The sequence below is a fragment of the Microcebus murinus genome, chromosome X (genome assembly GCF_040939455.1).
Source record: "Microcebus murinus isolate Inina chromosome X, M.murinus_Inina_mat1.0, whole genome shotgun sequence".
In the NCBI taxonomy this organism is placed as follows: domain Eukaryota; kingdom Metazoa; phylum Chordata; class Mammalia; order Primates; family Cheirogaleidae; genus Microcebus; species Microcebus murinus.
In genome coordinates, this window is record NC_134136.1 from 121,440,589 (window position 1) to 121,456,511 (window position 15,923).

Here is a 15,923-nt window from a genome sequence, read left to right on the forward strand (position 1 = left end):
CCACATTCCGCTGGTCTTGCCTTGACAGGCGTGACCTTCATCCAATAAGGATGGAGGGCTGGGTCCCACAAAGCCAATGGTGAAAGTCCGAGGGGCCGTGGAGGCGGACCCTGTGGGGAAACAAGAAGACAGGCCCAAGATGGAGGCTGCGGTGGCAGTAGCGGCGTGACAGGTGAGGGTGGGCTTGGTAGAGCTCGGTTTCTGGAGCAGCCGCTGGGCACGGGCAAGGAGCCCGAACGGAAAGCTCAGCTCCAGGATGGCTGCGCCTAGGCTCCGGCGCCTCCCGCCCGGAACCGGAGGAGTGGTTTGACCTGGGGCGGTTCGCCCGCCGGGAGCGGCAGCGCGCCTGCGCAAAGCCGCGAGCCCTTTGGTAGGCGGGACCCTGCCGTGTAGGGCTTGGGTTGGGGTGTGTGGTGCCCCGATTCCGTCTTAACCCTCTTAAGGTGTTTGATGACCTTTCCTTATCAACTCCGGGAGCGCGTGCAGACGCGGCTCTCTCTTTGGTTTCCTTATTATAGATCAGTGTCTGACCCGCTAGGGGAATGTCTGAGGATTCCCCCGTTACTCCTCCTCAGCCCTCCCCAACCCCTTCCAGGAGCCCTCATTCAGTTTACACCAGTAATACGACTGTGACCCCTCATTGGTTGTCAGGGAGAATTTTGGAGTTTCCTCTTTACCTCCATTTTTCTCACCTCAACACTATTACCTTCCTTTTCCTTTTCCCCATGAGCAACGTCTAGTGATCCACCCTTACCACCTCCATTTGGCTCAAGGTCTGGTGACCCCCATTATCTGCCCTTCTCCCCATTATACTCCCTAGTGACCCCTATTACATTTCCCTTCAGCATAGTGTCTGGTGACCCCCTATGAGTCCCTCATCACAGTCTTGTAATTTCCATTAGTCACCTAACACAGTGTCTGTGGTCCTGTCATCAACATTACACCGCAAGGCTTAGGGATGCCCACAGTACCCTTTAAGAACATGTTTGGTGCAGCCTCCATTTTCCCCAAACTAAGGGCAATATGTGATGATCCTCTGTTTCTCACCACACTGTCTGTGACTTCTTGCTCACCACAGTGTTTTGTAACTACTCCTTTCTCCGTTAATAAGCCAGGACATTCCATTCTTGCCCCTTATGTACCTGACACCTCAGTGCAGTGTGTGCTGACTTCCCCATGCGGCCCCAGCAGAGTCTTGTGTGCACCTGTACCCTCCAGGACAGTGTGTGCTGCCTCCCACTGTGTCCCCCATGCCCTCCCTCCCCACCCTGTACCATGAAGGTGTATTGGAGACCTGGGCATTCAATAGTGAGACAAGCAACAGGAAGGTCTGAGCAGAGGAGGGACTGGATGAATCTCAGGTGTAAATATCTCTTGGGCTGTTGTGTGGAAATTAGGCTGTAGGGGCTGATGAGAGCCTAGAGATAGAATTTAAAATTTTTTTTTAAATTTTTAATTATTAAGGATACAAAACAGTTGTACATATTCATGGGGTACATGTGACATAAACATACAATGTGTAATGATAAAATCAGGATAATTGGATATCCATCACCTCAAACATTTATCATTTCTTTATGTTAGGAACATTCCATTTCTACTCTTTCAGTTATTTTGAAATATACAATAAATTATTGTTCACTATAGTTGCCCTATTGTGCAACTGAACACTAGATCTTATTCATTCTCTCTAACTATATTTTTGTACCCATTAACCATCTCCTCATCATCCCCCCTCCCTGCTACCCTTTCCAGCCTTTGGTAACCATCATTCTACTCTATCTCCATAAGTTCAATTTTTTTTTAGCTCCCACATATGCATAAGAACATGTGATATTTATCTGTTTGTGACTGGCTTACTTCACTTAACATAACGTCCTCTAGTTTCATCCATGTTGTTGCAAATAACAGGATTTCATTCTTTTTATGGCTGAATAATATTCCACTGTGTATATGTACCACATTTCCTTTATCTGTTCATTCATGGATAGCTGGAGATTGAATTTTATTTTGTCCCTGCCACTTTGCTTCCAGACTATCATTATTGGACCTCTGAATTCTTCTTCTGTCTGCCTTCTCCTAGGAGCCCCATGGCACCTGCCCAGCCCCACCTCAGCCCATCTTGACAAAGTCTTAGGCTCCATGGAGCCACCAAGGGGCTCCCCTGCCAATGGGGCTGAGCCGTCCCGGGCAGTGGGCACAGTCAAAGTGTACCTGCCCAACAAGCAGCGCACGGTGGTGAGTCCTATGAGCAAAACCGTCAGGGATTGTGGATGGACCCAGTTGTAACTCTGGGAATAGAAGGGTGACAAGGGCTGGGGGAAGGCCTTTGCAGAGGGATGGGAGTATCAGCTGGGGCCTCTGTTGGACACTGAGAACTTTTACATCTGCACACACACAGGTGACTGTCCGGGATGGCATGAGTGTCTATGACTCTCTAGACAAGGCCCTCAAGGTGCGGGGTCTCAATCAAGATTGCTGCGTGGTCTACCGACTCATCAAGGGGTGAGTGTGGCAGCCCATGTGTACCCACTGAGTGCCCTACTCCCCATCCCCTCCTCAGGGTCATCATGAAGTCTTCCATTCATCTTCCCTTAGTCTCTGGTCCTCTCCTTATATGTAGTATGCTCCAAGACTCCCAGTGGATGCCTGAAACCGCGGATAGTACCAAACTCTGTTACTGTCATTGGAACACATTTCTGTTCATGTCTTTCACCCACAAATGTAATGCCTTTTCCTTCTTAACTAAGAACTTATCACGCCTTGTGGCTGTAACTTTTGCACTTTGAGGTGCGGCAGCAAAATCAGCACGAATTTCTTTTCCCTTCACAATTTCAAGGATGGAAGATTCATCCTTATAGATCTCAGCAACCTCAGCATGTGATTTTTTTTTCTTTCCTTGAGTCAAGAACTTTCATCTTTTCACTTAAGGGAATCACTATATGGCTTCTCTTTGGCATATCTGAATTGCCACCATCACTACTCTTGCACTTTGTGGCCATAATTTAGTACAATAAGGATGACTTGAACAAGCACTGCAATACTGAGACAGTCGTCTGATAACTGAGACAGCTCCCAAGTGACTAACAGCAGGCCATGTAGATAGCGTGGATCTGCTGGATAAAGGGCTGATGCACATCCTAGGTGGGACAGCACAAGATTTCATCACGCTACTCAGGATGGTGTGCGATTTAAAACTGATGAATTGTTTATTTCTGGGATTTTCCACTTAATATTTTCATGGTTGACTGTGGGTAACTGAAACTGTGGAAAGTGAAAGCATAGATAAGGGGGGATTTTTGTAGTTCAGTTAATCTGAGTCCATCCATCTTTTGGTTGGTCACTTCATTCGTTTCTTGGCCTATAAGGTCAGCGACTCATTTTCTCTTTGGCCCCCAAGTCCTCACCCTGCTCCATCACTTCCTTCCAGAGTTCATCTATTTTCTTCTTTCACCATTGATTAATTTGTCACCCCTCTCCTTCCTCAGAGTCCCCATTCTCTGTCTGCTGAGTTGGGCCTTGCTGCCCTTCCATTTATTCCTCTGTTCTGGGGTTCCTAAATTTTTTCTTCAATTCACATGTTGCATTTAGTTGTTGTTTCAGTGCCTCATCAGCCCCCCTTTCAGGAGCTCACTCATCACTTCTAAGATTTAGTTGTTTGGCTTGGTTTGCTTTTCACCTTGTGTTTAAGAGCATGGCCTCTTCACAGTGTTCTGCCACTCATTACCCTCATGGCCTGGGGCAAGTCACTTAATCCCTCTGAGCCTGTTTTCTCATCTGTAAAATAGCGGCAAGGAGAGTGACTAATGCCTAGAGTTGCTGTGATGAGAATTGAACATGCCAAATATTACTCCATTGATGGCAGGCTTGGAGGGATTTTGGGGGCTCTCTGTCTTTTCTTGGCCTCTGTCCATCCTTCTACTCATTCCCTCCCATGCCCTCTGCAGGAGAAAGACAGTCACTGCCTGGGACACGGCCATTGCCCCCCTGGATGGCGAGGAACTCATTGTCGAGGTCCTTGAAGACGTCCCACTGACCATGCACAATTTTGTGAGTGCAGGGTGGACAGTGGGGGCACATTGTGTGTGAGGGGAGGGTCTTTGACCAGACCTCAACCTTCCCTGCTCTGGCAGCAGGTACGGAAGACCTTCTTCAGCCTGGCGTTCTGTGACTTCTGCCTTAAGTTTCTGTTCAATGGCTTCCGCTGCCAAACCTGTGGCTACAAGTTCCACCAGCATTGTTCCTCCAAGGTCCCCACAGTCTGTGTCGACATGAGTACCAACCGCCGACAGTGAGCTCAGCCTGGGGTGGGTGGGGGGAGGAGGAAGACAGTAGTCCAGCTATGAGGCCCTTATAAACAGCTGACCCATGTCCCCTTCCTTTATACTCTTAATGTCCTCAAGGTTCTACCACAGTGTCCAGGATTTGTCCGGAGGGTCCAGACAGCATGAGGCTCCCTCGAACCACCCCTTGAATGAGCCGCTAACCCCTCAGGGTCCCAGGTAGGGATGACTTACCCAAAGGGCTACTGGGATCGATAAAGATCTGGGGGCCCCTGTAGACCACAAGCCATACTTTATTCATTTATTTATTTGACAAATATTTATTGAACACCTACCAGTGTGAGTAAGGACATGGAGCTGTGGGACCTTGGGCAAGTCACCTAATCTCTCTAGGCCTCAGTTTTCTCAATCTGTAAAGAGGGGATAATAACACTATCTACTACATAGGTTTTTGGTAGGGATTAAATGAGTTAAGACATGTGGAGTGCTTAGAATAGGATCTGGTACAGAGTAAATAATCAATTCAACTCATAAATTATAAATATATATATATATATGTATCTAACTACTTTGTTAATTCTTCCAGTGTAACCATACTCAAGCCTTTCCATTTTGAAATCCATATTGTTTTATCATAAATTACTTCCCTTTTATTTCTTTTATGTTAAATAGTATAACACAATAATATATCTATATTGAAATATATTATTGCCCTAATATATTTGTACATTTTATAATGTGCATATTTATGTTATTGTATCATGTATTATATTAATAATCTTATATAAAACATACATATTTATATAATATATGAAAAGGTAAGGGTATTATTTTTAATTATGGATGTATGTAGATTAATTACCTCTGATTTTCATTTCAGGATAGTGAAGGGCACATTAAGAAATATTTTTGTAACACTATAATATGTATAACATATCATATGTATAATGTGTATATAACATATAACATAATATGTATTTTTTAAAACAGTGCCATTTTAATATAGATCATGCATATTATATAAAATGTATTTGAATAGTACATGTAATTATAATATATGATTATAAAACACTACATATTGCCCTTTTCCCACCAACTGTGTGACTTGCTGTCCCTCCTTTAGGCCTTTGCTCCAATGTCACTTCGTCAGAAAAGCCCTTCCTGACACCCTCAGGGACACTTTCTGTCTCCTTATTTTACCTTATTATTTTTCTTTATCGCACCAATCACCATCAGGCATATTATATATTTCTTTTTTTTCCCTCTTACCCTCTACTGGAATATCAGCTCCACAAGGGCATGAACCGTTGTTTTGTCCACAGTTTTATCTCTACCATCTGGAATGGTATGTGGCACACAGCAGGCACTCAATAAATGTTTCTTAAAGTAATGAATAATAGTACTACCAGTGGACATTGGCTCTGTGTGAGCTAAATGTCCGCTCATGGCTGGAGGTTGGGTTGGGGGGCTTTCTTGGTTCTCTGATTCATTTAACAGTGATTTCACAGCCTTTCCCCCGTCAGCCCCTGCACCCAGCACTGTGACCCGAAGCACTTCCCCTTCCCTGCCCCAGCCAACGTCCCCCTCCAGCGCATCCGCTCCACATCCACTCCCAACGTCCATATGGTCAGCACCACAGCCCCCATGGACTCCAGCCTCATCCAGGTTGGTGCCATGGGGGGGAATGAAGGGGACCACTGGGCAGAGGGGAGAGCATTCCTGTTGGCCTCCACATCCTCTCTTTGACTCCTGTCCCTCTTCTTCTAGCTCACTGCCCAGAGTTTCAGCACTGATGGTGAGCCCCCCATGCCTCCACCTTGTCCCCCGCCAATCCCTGCCTCCCCACTTGCCTTCACTCACATCCTCTCCACAACCGCAGCTGCTGGTAGTAAAGGTGGCAGTGATGGAGCCCCCCGGGGGAGCCCCAGCCCAGTCAGTGTGTCCTCGGGGAGGAAGTCCCCACATTCTAAGTCGCCATCGGAGCAGCGGGAACGGAAGTCCTTAGCTGATGAGAAGAAGAAAGTGGTATGCTCAAGGGGGAACCTTTGGGGGACACCACAGGCTGAGTGATGTGGGATGAGGGATGTGGGCTGGCCCCTCAGATGCCACCCATCTGGCCCACAGAAGAACCTGGGGTACCGGGACTCAGGCTATTACTGGGAGGTGCCACCCAGTGAGGTGCAGCTGCTGAAGAGGATCGGGACAGGCTCGTTTGGCACCGTTTTTCGAGGGCGGTGGCATGGTGATGTGGCCGTGAAGGTGCTCAAGGTAGCCCAGCCCACAGCTGAGCAGGCCCAGGCCTTCAAGAACGAGATGCAGGTTCTCAGGTGAGGTTGCACGTGTGACTGGATTGGGGGGTGGCAGGCAGGGCCTTGGCGCCTCTCTAGGAATAGGCCATGCTTAGAGCGCTTCTTGAATGTCACCTACGTTTCTGGTGTTAGAACCATAATCCAAAGTTGTTTGTCTCTCCAGAAAGTCGCTTTCCCCTCTAGGAAATGGATATGTTTAGAGGACCTCTGATGATGCTATTGTTTGTGTTGGGTTAATATTGATATTAATTAATGGCTCTGCCTCCAAATTGTGAGTCTTCTCATTTGTGTGCTGTGAACTGGGCTGGGGGTAGGCCATCATTCATGTTCTTACGTGCACTTGCATGAAGAGCATAATGCTAGTGGACCTTGTCACCAGGAAGGCTGTGTCCTTCCCTTCTGCTTGTACTACATCATTAATGTTATTTTTATCATGTTGCATTCTTGTTATTCATTAATTATAATAATACTTTAATTTAAAAAATAGTATTATTATAATTATCACCATAATGTAATCATTGCTTGATTATTATAACTGCTATAATTATGTAATTAATGGTATATTAATTCATGCTAAGAAGCTCAGGTGTTCCCTTTTTGGGACTATAATTACCGTGTAACATAGTACTCTATCCCTGCATACTATGTATGTACAGCCTCTACCACTCCTGGGGATATCGACTTGGGTTTTTGCCCTCTGTTAACTGGGCACAATTATCAGAGTCGATGTCATCACAGTTACTTGAGCTTTAATATTTATCCTCATAATATATGTCACAGGAAGAAAACTTTTATTCCTAATTTCTCTTTGTGAAATGGCAATGATTTGAGCGCATTATTTTTCCACCCTGTTAGTATTTTAACCATATTCTAACCACTGTTAAAAGTCCTCATGTGTGGCCGGGCGCGGTGGCTCACTCCTGTAATCCTAGCACTCTGGGAGGCCAGGGTGGGAGGATTGCTCAAGGTCAGGAGTTTGAAAACAGCCTAAGCAAGAGCGAGACCCCACCTCTACTACAAATAGAAAGAAATTAATTGGCCAACTAAAAATATATATAGAAAAAATTAGCCGGGCATGGTGGTGCATGCCTGTAGTCCCAGCTACTCGGGAGGCTGAGGCAGAAGGATTGCTTGAGTCCAGGAGTTTTAAGTTGCTGTGAGCTAGGCTGATGCGCAGCACTCTAGCCTGGGCAACAGAGTGAGACTTTATCTCAAAAAAAAAAAAGTCCTCATATGCTCTGTTATCCTCTCTGACATGAACACAATTACAGAGTATCATTGATGTTATTTGCATTTGTGTTACCATTATACCTGTGGTTAAAACTTCCATAAAGAAGTTTTAACTTCTTCCATAAAGAAGTTTTCTCATAAACTAGGGGAAAACGATTCCTACATGAGATAGACCCAGGTACCCAGGAGCAAAGACAGCAAATTTTCTGACCACTTTCTGTGTATTCAGCACCATTCTAAGTACCTTACAGATACTTACTCCTCCTGACATACATCCCCACAACGTAGCTAATGTAATTATCATAGTTTTACAGTTGAGGAACATGAGGCCCAGAGAGACTAAATGTCTTATCAAAGGTTGCACAGTGAGTAGTAACTGGTAAAGTCTGGATTTGAACACAGGATATAACATGAGTCTAGACCCCAAGCTATCTACTTCTAAGTTTCTTGTGGTGATTAACAAGCTATAATCTTCCCATACCACCAGTATTTTTACCCTACATCAATATTATGTTGATACATCAATGAAGAAGGTTGTTGACATTCTACTTTCTCATCTGTAAAATGGTCACAGGCCCCGGGGAATGTTCAGAGTCAGAGGTGGGGGTAGTGTTAATGAGTAGAGGTGCTACTGATAGGCAGAGAGGGTGGAGGAAGCAATCTTTCTCTCCTGCTTTTATTGGGAGATTCAAATGAGGAAGCTCCATACATATGCCCTTAGCAGAGAATCATAGCCCAGCAAACATATCTCACAAATTCATGGTATTTGGCAATGATCTGGTCCTGAGTGCCCCCAAAGACAGGGTGAAAATGAATGGCAGAAGGCAGTGTATAGCGCCATTCCTGATGCTCCGAAAGTCAATGACAGTTGCTGATTTTCCTCCCCACCCTGACACTGCCCTTTCTTCCTGTAGGAAGACACGACACGTCAACATCTTGCTGTTTATGGGCTTCATGACCCGGCCGGGGTTTGCCATCATCACACAGTGGTGTGAGGGCTCCAGCCTCTACCACCACCTGCACGTGGCTGATACACGCTTCGACATGGTCCAGCTCATCGACGTGGCTCGGCAGACTGCCCAGGGCATGGAGTGAGCCTCCCGTCCTGGGGAGTGGGAGGGGGAAAAGGGTGGGGGAGATGAGGTAGCCCCCAGCCAATTCGCCACTGCCTCCACCCCACAGCTACCTTCATGCCAAGAACATCATCCACCGAGATCTCAAGTCTAACAGTATCTGCCTGTCCCTGGGCTGGGATTGGGGTGGGAGCATCAAACAGGGTGAGGGCTTAGAGAGATGGCGTTTGTGGGGGCTTCTGGAGATGAAGAGGGAGGGATATGTGTCGCATGGCTCCTTGCCAGGTGGCAGAGCTATGGCTGGTGGAGGGCTTTGATGGGGGTCTCTTGGTTAGGAGTCAGAGGTGTGGCTGGTTCAGGTACTATTCTTGGGGACTCTGGTTAGAGTCTGAGGTGTGGCATTATGGGGGTTCCTGATCCACATTAGAAGCATGGTGAGTTTGGGTGCTATTAGAGGGGCTTCCTGGTCAGGAGTCACAGTGAGGTCAAGTGTGGAGGGCATTAGTTGGAGCTCTCCACCCAAGTCAAGGTTGTGGAGAGTTTGTGTGACATTGGGGGGCTCCTGGTCAAGGTGAAAGGCATGACCGGTGTAGGGGCATTAATGGGAACCTCTCAGTCAAGATGAGAGGCGTGGCTATTAGGAGTCCCTGTAGTGGTCCTTGACCTTGGTGGACATCTTCTTACACGAGGGGCTCACTGTGAAGATCGGTGACTTTGGCCTGGCCACGGTGAAGACGCGGTGGAGTGGGGCACAGCCCTTGGAACAGCCCTCAGGTTCCGTGCTATGGATGGTGAGTTGGGCCAACCTGGACAGAGGCCACATGAGGACATGGGCTCCTTCCTGGATTAGGACATGTGGGGCTGGGTAGGGACAGTTATGCCTGTGTCAGGTGTGGGTGGCTATGAGTTGTTCCCAGTGTGGCCATTGGGATCTGGGACTATGGGCCAGCCAACTGCTGACCCCTGTGGTCCTCATGCCTGGTCTGGCTTATCATAGGCCGCTGAGGTGATCCGTATGCAGGACCCGAACCCCTACAGCTTCCAGTCGGATGTCTACGCCTATGGGGTTGTGCTCTATGAGCTCATGACGGGCTCACTGCCTTACAGCCACATTGGCAGTCGTGACCAGGTGAGCCGCACACCTTACTCATGGTTTTCCAGCCTGAAGCATCACCTCAGGCCTCCATAAAGTCCAGAATCCCCTGAATGCCCCTAGGCCTGCAAATACCCAGAAGCCCACTAGACCCCTAGACACCTACAGTCCTCTGCTCTGCATACTCAAAATCCTCCAAAGCCCAGAATCCCATTTCTCCCAGAAACAGAATCCCTTTGTGCTCCCAGAATATTCACAGATACCCACAATCACGCAGGCCTTGGGTATCCAGCAGGCTTCGGGGCCCTGGTACCTATAATACTCTAGGCCCCAGACTCTCAACAGTTCTCCCAGTTCAAGGCCCAGAACTTCCCAGACCCTCAGAAATTCTGGATTCTCTAGATACCAAGTCTTTGGGCCCTGAACATTCACAGTCCTACAGGCCACATGGACCCATGGACCTCAAGGTCCCAGATCCCCACAGAAACGCAAGCTTCCCCCAGACCCAGAACTGCATGTTTCCCTGAGACTCAGTACTTTCCAGGCCTCTAAGCCCCCTAGAAACCTGTGAACCCATAATCCTCTGGGCCTCAGACACCTACAATCCTTAATAACCCCAAACTTAAATCCATTTGTTTTGTAAGCAGAGAATCCTCCCAAGTCCTCAGAAACCCAGAATCCTCTGAGCCCCAATACCCAGAGTACCCCAATTCCTCAAAAATGAGCTGTCTAAGTCCCTCAAGACTGAATTCCCTGGGCCTCCCAGCCCTGGACCCCAGATCACCCCCTTCCTCCCCTGACAGATTATCTTTATGGTGGGCCGTGGCTATCTGTCCCCGGACCTCAGCAAAATCTCCAGCAACTGCCCCAAGGCCATGCGGCGCCTGCTATCTGACTGCCTCAAGTTCCAGCGGGAGGAGCGACCCCTCTTCCCCCAGGTGGGCTGGGTAGGAGGGCTGGATACCTTTGGTGGGGGACTCATATATAGAGGAAGACTGAGATGGTGGCAGCTGTGAATGTGAACTGTATTCAAAGCTCAGAGATGTAGTGTGTGTGTGTGTGTGTGTGTGTGTGTGTGTGTGTGTTTGTTTCCCCATTAGGCTGGGGTCTGGGGGTGTTGGGATGCCCATATGGGTCAGTACACCCCTCTTCACTCCCATCTGCCCCCAGATCCTGGCCACAATTGAGCTGCTGCAACGGTCACTTCCCAAGATTGAGCGGAGTGCCTCGGAACCCTCCTTGCACCGCACCCAGGCTGATGAGTTGCCTGCCTGCCTACTCAGTGCAGCCCGCCTTGTGCCTTAGGCCCCACCCCCAGCCACCAGGGAGCCATACCAAGGAGCCTTGCCCACCAACCAATCAATGTTCCGCCTCTGCCCTGATACTGCCTCAAGATCTCCCATCCCCCACCCTGGGAGATGAGGGGGTCCCTGTGTGCTTTTTCAGTTCCTCTGGAATTGGGAGACCCCCCCAAAGACCGAGACTCCTGCCTCTTCCATAATTTGGTTCTCTCTTGGCTTTGGAGATACTTCTAAATTTTGGGAGCTCCTCCATCTCCAATGGCTGGGATTTGTGGCAGGGATTCCACCCAGAACCTCTTTGGAATTTGTGCCTGATGTGCCTTCCACTGTATTTGGGGGTTCCCAGCACCCCATGTGGATTTGGGGGTCCCCATTGTGTTTTCCCCCACCATTCAAGGACTCCCTTCTTTCTTCATCAAGAAGCACAGAATTCTGCTGGGCCTTTGCTTGTTTATTTTGTTTCCCGACTCTTCTCTTGGGGTTCAGAGCCGCTGAGGGGTAGGGGTGAATCCAGGCAAGGAGTGGAGGTCAGGGGGAGGTGTGGACCACACAAACAGCGTCACTGCACGCATCACCACAGGCGGCACGATGAACGAGGACCACATATGCCAAGCACGGCACAAGAGGAGGCCACGTCAGTCACAGACACAGACATCACAGCAAAAGGTGGGAAGTGGGAGACCACTGGCCTTCCATGTGCAAAGGATTCTGGGAGGATGTTTGGAGTTTGCATATTTAAAGACAGCTGTCAGAGGCAGGAAACTGGCGAGGGGGTCCCTGGGGAAACCAAGGGGTCCTGGAAGTGGGAAGAGCTCCCAAGTATTGAATAGGCTTGAGAGGAGTGGGTGAAGGGAAATCCTTGCGGTGGTGGGTGGCATTTGAGTTGTGGATCTCCAGAGAGTGGGAGATCCCTGTGAAGGGGCTCAAAGGTAGGAATTTCTTGAGGATTTGGAAAATTTTCGTGGAGACCAAGGTGTGCTGGAGAGATTCAGCAACAGGATTTTCCAGGAACTTCAGGGTTCCAGGAGGGGATTCAGTGGTATTAGGGGCCACAAATGGGTTGCCTGGTATTTGGGCACTTCCAGGAAGGAAAGCACCCTCTGAGGGGACCAGGAGCAGAGGTCTCCAGGAATTTAGAGGTTCTAAAACTGAGAAGTAGATCTCGAGGTGACCAGGAGTGGGGTTCTAAAAGGACTTGAGCATTCCAAATGTGAGAATTGGATTTAGGACCAGGAGTGAGGTTTCTCAAGGGACTTGGGGCTCTTGAGGAATGAGAAGTGGGATCTTAGAGAACCAGTAGAGGGGTTCTCAAGGGATCTGGAGATTCCAAAAGTGAGAAGTGGATTCAGGGCCCAGAGAGGGGTTGCCCAGGGATTTGGGGGTTCTCAGGGTGGGGTGTCAGTCGGAGAAGAGGCTGGCGAAAGACTTCCTCAGGCTGCGGATGGTCTCAGCTTTCACCTCGTCCTGGCTAAGGCTGGGCCTGGGCGGGGCTGGCTCTGGAAGGTTGAAGGCATTGGTCAGAGACTGGGATTTGCTAGAGAGAGACAAGGTAGAGGCATGGGAGGAAGGGGAGAAGAGGAAGGGGAGGAAGGGGAGAAAAACACAATGTTACCCCAGGCCCAGCCCCAGCCCTGCCCCTCTGATCCTGGGGCTGTGCCTGTGACCTTCCCACCCAACACCTTGGGCCAGGACCCTGACAGGTTCTCAAGGCTGGGAGGACTCAGAGTTGAGTGGAGTCCTGGGCCGGGGAGGTGGGATCTGGGACAGGCTGGGGGAGCTTAGATCCGAGGTGGAGTGTGGGATTAATGCGAAGAGTCCTAGCCAAAATCTTCTCTTTGCTTTCTAGTTTGATACAAAGGGGAAGAGGAGCAGAGAGGTTTCCCGTCTAAGTGTAGGGGAGGGGCTTGGACCAAGGACAGGCTGGTGGGGGCAAGTCAACCTAAGTGGGAGCATCTGGGTGGGGCAGGGAGGACTTTTGAGCTGGGGGGGGGGTTTGGAATGGACCAGAAGAGGCGGGGAGAGAGAAAGGTGGATGATTTGTGGGGAGAGTGGGACAGGCCAGAAGGATCTGCAGATGGACCGGAAAACAGCCCCAGACTGTTGAGGAAAGTATGAGGACGGACTGAGAGGAGTGAAATGACAGGAGGTGGGAATGGGCTGGGAGGTACTGAAGGTGGGCCTACGAGGTGCCTGGAGTGGGCAGAGAGGAGGAGACTTTCCCAGGGCCTGCGGGGAGGAACCCGAATCCAAACCCAAAGCGGAGTGTCTCTGGGATTCTGGCACCAAACAATGGGGCTGGAGGGGTGAAGTGAAAGCTTGGGGGAGCGGGTTGGCTCAGGCTGCAGAGTTCCTGGGAGCCGGATAGGACCTGGATTTGAGGAGCACAGGGACTTGGGCCGCCCTAGTGGGCAGGGGCCTGCTCTGTGAGCAGCAACTTGAGGGCTGCTATAGGGATCCTCTTACTTGAGCTGGGGATGCGGGGGTCCCCCGGCAGCAGCGGTGGCGGGTGGCAGCACGTCCTGGCTGGGTTTCTGGGCCAGCTGTGGCTTGGCAGGACGTCCGGCAGGGCCCGGGCCGCTGGGCCGAGGCTGCTGCGTGGTGGGTGGCCCAGTGCGGGGCATGGGACCCCCCTGGCTGGCCTGGCGTGTGGGGCCAGTGGGGCCAGGGGGTTTCTGGGGCGGGCCCTGGCGCTGCTGCCCACCCGGTTGGGCCCCAGAGGCCTTTGGCAGAGCTGGACCAGAGACAGATGTCTGGCGGGTAGCCTGTGGGGGGCCCGCCTGGCGCTGGGGAGACACAGAGGCGGGTGGGCGGGCTGCTGGAGGCGCCCCGGGGCCTCCTGCCACCGGCCGGGATTGGCGGCTTTGACCTTGGGCCTGGGACACTGGCTGCTGGGGCGTTGATGTGGGACTTGGTAGGCGCTGGGGCAGGGGGCTGCCAGCTGGGGGCCCAAGGCCTGAAAGGTGCTGCTGGCCCTGCGGGGGCGGACGCTGCTGCAATGGGGGTCCCTGGCGCTGGGGGCCTGGGCCCGGCTGTGGAGGGCCGCCTGGGGGACAGAGAGAGAGAGAGAGCGCACATAAGAGTGGAGCAAGTGAGAGGTGGTGGGCCAAGCCCGGAGAAAGCCGGCCCCTCACTTACCCTGTGGAGGGGGTCGTTGCTGAGCCGGGGGCCCAGAGGGCTGCTGGGAGGTCTGGCGGCCCAAGGGCAGGGCCCCTGGGGACGGAGTCTGTGGCAGAGGAATCGAACAGGAGAGGTTAAAAATAGTTACCAGCCAGTGGAGCATCAGCTGGTCATAATGACACAGGTTCCCTGTGTGCTGGGTGTGTCCCATTTGTGGCAGAGCAGAGGGGATGTCGGGTTGTGGGGTGGGGGACTTGCTCCCAGGGGAGGGATAGGAAGGCACTCAGGGAAGTCTGGGCAGCAGCTGTTTATCAAGTTTCTAAACAACTGACAATTGCAGCCGTGTGTACATAAGTCACAGCTGTGTGTGCATAAGGGCAATGCTATTAGCCTACTGGTTATCTGCTCCATGGCACTGCATGACCAAGGGGCCTGACCTGGCTGTGGGAGCCCCTGCCAGGGGAGGCATCCCGCTGTCGCTGCCGGGGCAGGGCCTGAGCCATCTTGTTGACCACAAGCTCTACGATGAGCTGCTTGTCTTCGTCCTGGTGGTCACCGATGAGTGGCATAGAGGAGCCCACCACCTGGGGGAGGGAGGGGGATCAGTGAGGGGAGAGGCAGGACTTGTGCGTGGGGAGACAGTAATAATGGAAGCGAGCTTCAGTTTATGAGAGGCACTGATTGTACACTGTGAGGAAGGTTTTTCTTTCCCAAGATACCTTACAGCTTAAAAGGTGCTTCAGAGCAGAGCTCAGCAAATTAGGGCCCAGCCCACTTCCTTTTTTTTTTTTTTTTTTTTGAGATAGAGCCTTGGCTCTGTTGCAGGGGCTAGAGTGCCATGGCGTCAGCCTTTTAGCTCACAGCAACCTCAAACTCCTGGGCTCAAGCAATCCTCCTGCCTCAGCCTCCTGAGTAGCTGGGACTATAGGCATGCACCACCATGCCTGGCTAATGTTTTCTATTTTTAGTAGAGACGGGGTCTCACCCTTGCTTAGGCTGGTCTTCAACTCCTGACCTCAAGCAATCCTCCTGCCTTGGCTTCCCAGAGTGCTAGGATTACAGGCGTGAGCCACCAAGCCTAGCCAACCGCCACCTGTTTTTGTATGGCCCACGAGCTGAGGATGGGGTTTTTATTTCGTAACAGTTGAAAAAAATCAAAAGATTTCATGACACGTGAAAACGATCTGAAATTGAAATTTCAGTGTCCATGAAATAAGTTTTGTTGGAACACGGCCATACTTACATTTTTTTACATATTGTCTATGGCTGCTTTTGCAGAGTTGAGTAGTGCAACAGAGGCTGTATGGCTCACAAAACCTAATATATGTATTGTTTGGTCCTTTATAGAAAATGTTTGCTGATCTCCACTTTATACTTTGCTAGGCGTTTTGTCCTGTACAAAGTGCTTTGCTGTTGGCCCAGTTTACAGAACACTTTAAAGGTTACTAAGCGCTTTGCCATTCACCAAGATGTCTCTATTCACAGAGCGCTTTATAGTCTAACAAGCATTTTGATAT

At 50.3% G+C, this 15,923-nt stretch overlaps 2 protein-coding genes across 6 annotated transcripts in view; one reads left to right on the top strand and one right to left on the bottom strand.

Moving 5' to 3' along the window:
- Positions 1-85: 85 nt before the first annotated feature.
- ARAF (A-Raf proto-oncogene, serine/threonine kinase) lies at positions 86-11,729 on the top strand. Of its 4 annotated transcripts, none has more exons than XM_012748339.3 (16): positions 86-172; positions 2,084-2,238; positions 2,402-2,505; positions 3,948-4,050; positions 4,134-4,291; positions 4,404-4,502; positions 5,792-5,948; positions 6,051-6,078; positions 6,163-6,308; positions 6,408-6,610; positions 8,737-8,913; positions 9,005-9,051; positions 9,568-9,686; positions 9,893-10,024; positions 10,792-10,926; positions 11,159-11,729. In XM_012748339.3, exons 2-16 carry the CDS (start codon positions 2,143-2,145, stop codon positions 11,291-11,293), a joined length of 1,839 nt encoding a protein of 612 aa, XP_012603793.1. In that variant the 5' UTR covers positions 86-172; positions 2,084-2,142; the 3' UTR covers positions 11,294-11,729. The 4 variants fall into 4 exon arrangements, with proteins under 4 accessions (XP_012603793.1, XP_012603814.1, XP_012603804.1 ...); XM_012748360.3 differs by having other exon boundaries at positions 87-172; positions 5,807-5,948; XM_012748350.3 differs by having other exon boundaries at positions 87-172; positions 4,137-4,291.
- SYN1 (synapsin I) overlaps positions 11,722-15,923 on the bottom strand; it is a 44,182-nt gene continuing 39,980 nt past the window's right edge. Inside the window, exons 10-13 of one of the 2 annotated variants that reach the window (XM_012748324.2) lie at positions 14,844-14,990; positions 14,425-14,512; positions 13,753-14,332; positions 11,722-12,785 (exon numbers count right to left, since the gene is read on the bottom strand). In XM_012748324.2, coding sequence (XP_012603778.1) covers positions 12,758-12,785; positions 13,753-14,332; positions 14,425-14,512; positions 14,844-14,990 — 843 coding nt within the window. In that variant the 3' untranslated portion in view covers positions 11,722-12,757. Of the gene's footprint in view, positions 12,824-13,752; positions 14,333-14,424; positions 14,513-14,843; positions 14,991-15,923 lie in introns of both variants that reach the window. The other variant, XM_012748313.2, reaches the window with a different exon arrangement.